The 6884-nt window shown below is 38.8% G+C and overlaps 1 protein-coding gene across 1 annotated transcript; it reads right to left on the reverse strand.

Moving 5' to 3' along the window:
- Positions 1 to 4223: 4223 nt before the first annotated feature.
- LOC146003409 (uncharacterized) lies at positions 4224 to 5666 on the reverse strand. The gene has a single exon (XM_083141692.1). It carries the CDS (start codon positions 5664 to 5666, stop codon positions 4224 to 4226), a length of 1443 nt encoding a protein of 480 aa, XP_082997818.1.
- Between the last annotated feature and the right edge of the window lie 1218 nt (positions 5667 to 6884).

Genomic DNA, 6884 nt, shown 5'->3' on the forward strand with positions numbered 1-6884 from the left:
CTTGGTTTACATTGCTCGCCACTATATTTACAACTCTGTCTTCATCTAGTCGCGAAGGAACAAAAAACTCGAGCTCGGAGATTTCGGATTGCAAGGAAGCTCACGAACACTATTGACTTTTAACGGTTTCTTCTACAGCGTAATCTTGATACAGTGTTGCACATTGAAACCTCCAAACGATCCCCATCGGCACAAAACTCTTTCAAGGATATAAACTTAAGCAGGACGTTACTGGTCAAAACTATGATTAAAATGTTTTATTATCTGTGGCTCTTAACATCGTTTCTAAAGCGTATTTTTTGTGTATATAAGAGCAGAACTTGGATGAATTACAGAACTTTTGCGTGTTATAACACAGGTTAGTGATCGTTTTGCAATATTTATATAAATGTCTGCATATGTCTATAAAAATAAGCGGGCATTACAGGCCGCAAATGTCGGCATCTCCGTCAGCGCCGCCCGCCACGCTTCTCCCGATCTCTCGGCTGCAGATCGAAATGAACGCATGGTATATACATATATCATCTCAAACATATATATATATATATATATATATATATATATATATATATATATACATATATATATATATATATATATATATATATATATATACATATATATATATATACATATATATATATATATATATATAGTAGTCCTCCTCCGTAGCCGAGAGGATTAAGGCGTTCACTCGTCTTAAGTTTGTTCGCTGCGGGACGGCGTAGGTTCGAATCCGGCTCTGGTCTGAATTTATTCGGCCTACGTATAGGGCCGGTGGCAACCCACCATCGTAGGGGAATTGGGGAGCTCCGAGTGAGTGAGCGTAATCCGGTCGCGAAGTCCCCTAGTCTGGCTGCAGATCTCCACGCCCCCTTGGTGTACCACAAGAGTGTACCACAAATATCTTTATAACTTTTACAGGAAATAAAGCAGAAACCTTTTTTTTGTGATGCTATTCGAAACCCCACATGGGCACCATTCAACTTCAAACCATATTTTCAGCGGCATGTCCCTCTAATTCTGTAGTTCAGCTCATCCAAATGCTTGAACCTTTGTCCAATATACGTTATTATTAACGCCCCATAGAAACAAATGCACCAAGTTAAGGTCCGGTGTACTTCAAGTCCAAGGAATTGGACCTGTATGCATAGATGAAATATAATCCATCTGTCGGAAATAGATTAATCAAAACACTCACGTACATAAAGTGACTAGTATGGAGATACACCGTAAGATGTAGTACAAGAAACAAGAAAATTTTGCTCTGTTAATTTGTTTCGATTTTATGGAGGCAGGGTCAACGTTGTAAAGCTAAAATTGGAACACACTGTATTTTCTGATTCCTAATTTTCTGTACTTTATCATGATTCTCTCCGCAGGTAAAAATCATGAAGAGATTACATGGTGAACAAATAATTGAGAGAAGGACAACTTAGGCTTTTGCGAGATTCAAACCCAAGCTTTTAAACTGAGCACATGGTTGGTTCTCCGGCACAAGGCCGTGCGGTGGTACCATCCTTTCGTCCCTCTCCAACTGTAAACAAAAGAGGCCCCCACAGATGGTAGAGACGTTGACGGCTTTGTGTAGCTTTCCACCAAAATCTGCTTGCACTACCGTTGGTATTTCTTTTATTTGCAGATGATAGCGCCCCAAGTGAGAATGAAATACTCTGAGCACATAAAAACGAGTCTCTCCTCAGAGGTTATGGAATGAAAATAACTTTTTCTTTCGAGATGTAAGGGATGATCTTCTGAAATATCAACATCTATTCCACGAAGTTCATCCTGGAGCATTGTTTGAGGCTAAGGAGGTTGAGGCGCTTGAGCCGCCTGTTAGTACAATCCCCTGTGAGATTTGTAACTTGTTGGTGATTTCCTCTTCAGAAACGAAACTGAAAACAGTATTTTGGAGTTAAGATCCTCTGGTGACTGTCTCCAGCGTTCCTGTCAGTGGATAGCAGAACTCACGTGATACCGCCACTCAGTGGCAGAAACTATACCAGGATATATATACCTTCAGAGGTACAAACAAAAGCAGTTGCAAGTCGCCTGAGAGGTATAAATCACGGCTGCCGCTGTGTTTCTGGAAATTTCCTTGCCTTATCATGTACATATTTTCCAATTCTCGAAGATATCTAACTGTTATGAACATTTCAGCTGAACATACATAATTTACAACGTTTTTAAAGAGTACAATACACGGAAAATAATCGGTTTTCGTCCGTCGTCTTGAAACTCTTTAACTGATTTTGCTCAACTGCAACACTACACCACAAACACTCGCAAGATGTATATTAAAACGTGAAGTGTAAGGGTTGACTTTTCCATGAGATTTTTATGTGAGATGTCCATAAACTTTATTACTAAAATTGCCCCAATATTTTCATAGATTTTTCTTGGTCAGGTTAACAATAAATATAATAATTATATGTGTGTTTCATCTACGTCAGAAACTGATGTATTGTGGCTTCGAGCAGCCATGATTGAAGCAAGGTGTTGTAAGGATATGGAATTCAAGCGGGCGACCGGAAAATACTAACAAATACATTCGTGATTTAAAACAAATGTGCAGTTGGTGATGATATACCGAACGCTACGTGATGGATATTTCCTTGCAAACGACAAATAAAATTGTCCGCAAACATGGCGGAAGTGCGCATCCTGACGTCACATGAAACCCACCTATACATATCAGTACTAACTATTTGAAATGTTTCAAAAATAATGAAAAGCTGTGTGCTGGATGGTCGCTTGAAGATAGAATGGAAAAGTCTCCCAAAGGATATAATAATAATAGTAATAATGTGAGCAAAATGTGCGTCTCAAATATCATTTCCAAAAAAATGTTGTATCATTCTTAATTCTTTCAATGCTAATATAACTTCGTATTTATGTTTGTGGGCAAAACGATCATTTCGTCTCAGTTAAGTGAGAATATTAAAAGGAAGAGAGGTTGACATTTGAGCGCATTCCGATGACTTCGCCCTTTAGCTACATCCCGCTGAGGAAAGGAGACTAGAACCGCAGAATACAGCTGGTCTGGATCATTTTTATTACGGTCAAGATCACATGTTCAATCATAACAATTTGTGTTTTTAGAACCTGATTGAATTCAGATGGATGGGAGGCATCCATGCATCATCGAACGAGTACAACGAATACATGTGTTTTCTAGGAAAGAATAGTTGGAATCGTTTCTGTACCACGAATCAAAAGTTAAGAATTTATTGATAGTAGTGAATAACCCCTCTCAGGTAAACAGGGAATTCACTTAACTTCCAGGTCTTGCTCTACTAAGAATTATACATTCACATTTTTATTATTATAAGAGAAATCCACACGTACGCTTTTCCATTCAAGTACATTAAGATTAACAAGTATGTCAAAATATAAAACAGTGTTAAAGAAATTCGACAAGAAATGTTAAGTTCTACGGACATATGACGTTGTCTGCCTTGTTCCACATGTCAAACCGCAAGTGTCATCCTTCCATGGCAAACAATCGATTAGTTAGTTTGTTTAGTCAGAATTAATTCGAAAAATCTTGAACCTTTTTCTTGCACAAATCAAGACGGCTGCAGGAATGTAGGGTTTGAATAATCTAGCCGTTCGGATGAAGAATTGCAAGTCTGTAAAAGGTAAGCCATATTCACTACGTGCTGCTTTTCGTAATAACAAATGGCTATAAAAATTTAAAGGCATAACATACGCTGGACTTGTAACGTAGAACATTTTTTGTAACGTATAGCAGCCGACCCGTGGCGGAGTGGTTAGCATATCTTGCTACGACGCCAAGTGTGTCGGGTTCGAATTCCGTCCTGGGCATACATGTCTTTGAGTATGCATGGATGTTTGTGTGTGTCCGTTCATCAATTTCATTATATCATCACTCTTCGCAAATTAACCAAAAGTGTAATAAAAGAGAAGTAAAATAAAGCAAATCTATCAATCTGTAACATATAGTACAAAAAAAATAATAATTCAGGACCTCCTAGATGTCGTAACGGTAAGATCAACAGCTTGTAATCAAGTGTTCCAGGGTTAAATACCAATCTCGATTATCACATCTGTGGATAAAGTAGACTTACAACCAAAATTTTAAGAAATCCCACTCTAAGCACATTCAAAGTCAACAAAAAGGTGAAATTTTATGTTATGATGACGTAGTGCACATAAACCTATACATGTGAATGGGACTCCACCATTCAACTTCTTCAATGTTAATTTCTTACATATTTCCTTGACGTTAAAAATAACCAAAACGAATTCACCCATTTTTTGAAATGCCCGTATGTGTTTTCCAATGCAAACACTGCCGTGCTGATAAATAGACCCAATATAAGTAGGGCGAAGGCTCCCATTAGATTCTCCAGAAGAATCACAATGACATCTGGCTTCTCCTGGAACTTCATTCTCTTCAGAGCATCAAGGATCATCCTTTCAGCAGCGTCCTTCTTCCACTTTGTAGGTAGACCAGCTTCAACGCAGCTGGTGATTGTGTGCTGAAGTTTGTCACGAAAGGGAGAGCCTCTCTGCAAGAGGAAAACCTGAGGAGCGCTCAACACTCTGCTGGATGTTACGTGGAATAAAGGTTTCCCGTAACTATCGAATAGCAGATAACGATATGCGAGTACTTCTGGAAACAAGCTGGACGTAAGAAAGGCAAAATCACCTTCATTCACAACTCTCTTGTAGTTTTTCAAATTGTCATCCTCTAGGACCCAGTTAGCGTAGATCTCCATGTATATTGACTCTTTCAGTGTTCCCATACTAGATTTAGCTATCGTATCTCCTCCGACAGATAGTCTCATGTGCATAATATCTTCTATGGTGTTTATATGAGGCGTAACTTTAGGATTTCTAATGAAACCAAACAATGAAGATTGGTAAAGAGTAGCTAGTATCACCGTAGAAAATATCCACTGTACAAAGATAAATCTGAGTGGACCTGCAGGAGGGGGAGGAACGTGGACAGAACCGACTAAAGAAGCCGAGAAACCTGAAAGCAGAGGGAACCGATATGTGATCCTTCCCCATCGACGCAGCAAAGAAACGGCCGCTCTCATCCAGATGATGAGACTCGTTGAAACCAGAAGCGTGAGGGTCCACAGAGGTGGTTGGAATGCAAAATACAGGCTCATCCACTGAGGATAGAGACGAGGTCTTGGAACCACCCACGTGTATTCTATAAATTGCTGAATCTGCAACTCTTCACACCAGATGTTGCCATAAGTAGAAGTGCCAATGAACTTTATGCTTCCATCTATGACTCCATTCCGCATTTCTGCAAAGTCTCCTGTGACAGTTCCATTTTGAAAAATAAAACCGTTTGAATAAGTTTCGTTGTATATGTTGTTTGTTTCCAAAGTGAAGTTCATCTTCTCCATCGATGTCGTAACAAAGCCACCATGTAAACCTGAATAAGTGTCATTGGTTTCAGAATTACTCTCCGGATTAAAGTATAACTCGTAAGTAATCGCTCTTAGCTTAATTGGGCACTTGTGCATATTTTCCATCTTGTCTGGATACAAATCTCTTCCTGTGAGGAATCTCCCATTACTCAAGATATCCACAACTTCAGCTACCTCAACCGTTCTGCAGTGGGACTCGGTGAAAGGGAAGTAAGAGTACAGGACAAGAGAATCATCTTCACCAACTATCATCTCAGACTCGTTTTCTGCTGTTGGAGAAGCAATTACAATATTCAGCATAAAATTACTCTGTGCTACCAAAATCAAACCATTAATCGATTCTAATGTATTATTCCCAGTAAGAAGGAAGAAGTGTTTTGCATTCCGTCTCCATATCTTAAAATGCCAGTGATATTTGAACGGATACATTATCGTGGATACATTTCTGACAAGAAAGAGGTAGTAGATTTCTCTCCTCGTCGAAAACCATTCAAAGTCAAAAGTTGTCCACCAATTTCTTAACTTCATAGGTTTAATTATTGTTAGCGGCCTTGCATATTTCTTGCAAATTAGATCTGCAAACACAGTTGATTCTTTGTCATAATGAACAACTAATGTTCGAGCAGCTTGGAAATATTTTCTCAAAATCTCTTCTACCAGGTGAACAGTATTATCACGGATTGTTGTTGTTGGCACTGGTGATATAGTTACACAGAACGAATTGACGATGAACCACAGAGAAATAAAATGGAACTGCATTTTCTTCATATTTAGATCGAAGCAATGGACTCTAAAAGACAAGATATAAATATAATTGGAGCAAATAATTGCAAGTTTCTTGACATTTTAATATCTTCCATGTACATTTTATACATTGATGATTAATATGTAGAATCTGTATGTTTGGAGTAAAATAAAACCATACCAAGTGGCAGAGAATGACTTGATGTTACAATATTAAAATTGTATCAGATCATGACTTACAATATTACCCTTCTAGGACAGAAACTATTCCTGTGAGCTCTTTGTGATTTCTGAGGACTAGATTTGGCAACCGCGTAAGTGACTTACACTAATTTGATCTGATCTCTAAGGAGTTTTGGGGTGTTTTACAGGTGACCCTTTCTCAAGATACCCAAATGCCAACCTCACTTGCACGGAGTACACTCTGGACTGCATTTTACAAAGAAATGCGATTCTGATGTCTTAACACATGGCCAGTGTAATCCTCTAGATCTGTTTGTGATTGTCCCTCAATCTATTTATTCTTATCGCCATTCACCACCATCTTCGCAATTTGCCAAGAGTGGTAGAAACGAGAAGATAAATCATACCTATACTCTATCTCTGAAATCTGGTGAGCAAAGCCGCCCATAAAATTAGAGAAGGGGAAAAGTGAGTGGGCGGCGAAGAGGTACAGGCTGTTGTAGGGGATGCAGTCGATTTTTACCCTCCAAGTAATCCCATCTC

The sequence above is a fragment of the Lepisma saccharinum genome, chromosome 20 (assembly GCF_977018435.1).
Source record: "Lepisma saccharinum chromosome 20, izLepSacc3.1, whole genome shotgun sequence".
Lineage (NCBI taxonomy): Eukaryota > Metazoa > Arthropoda > Insecta > Zygentoma > Lepismatidae > Lepisma > Lepisma saccharinum.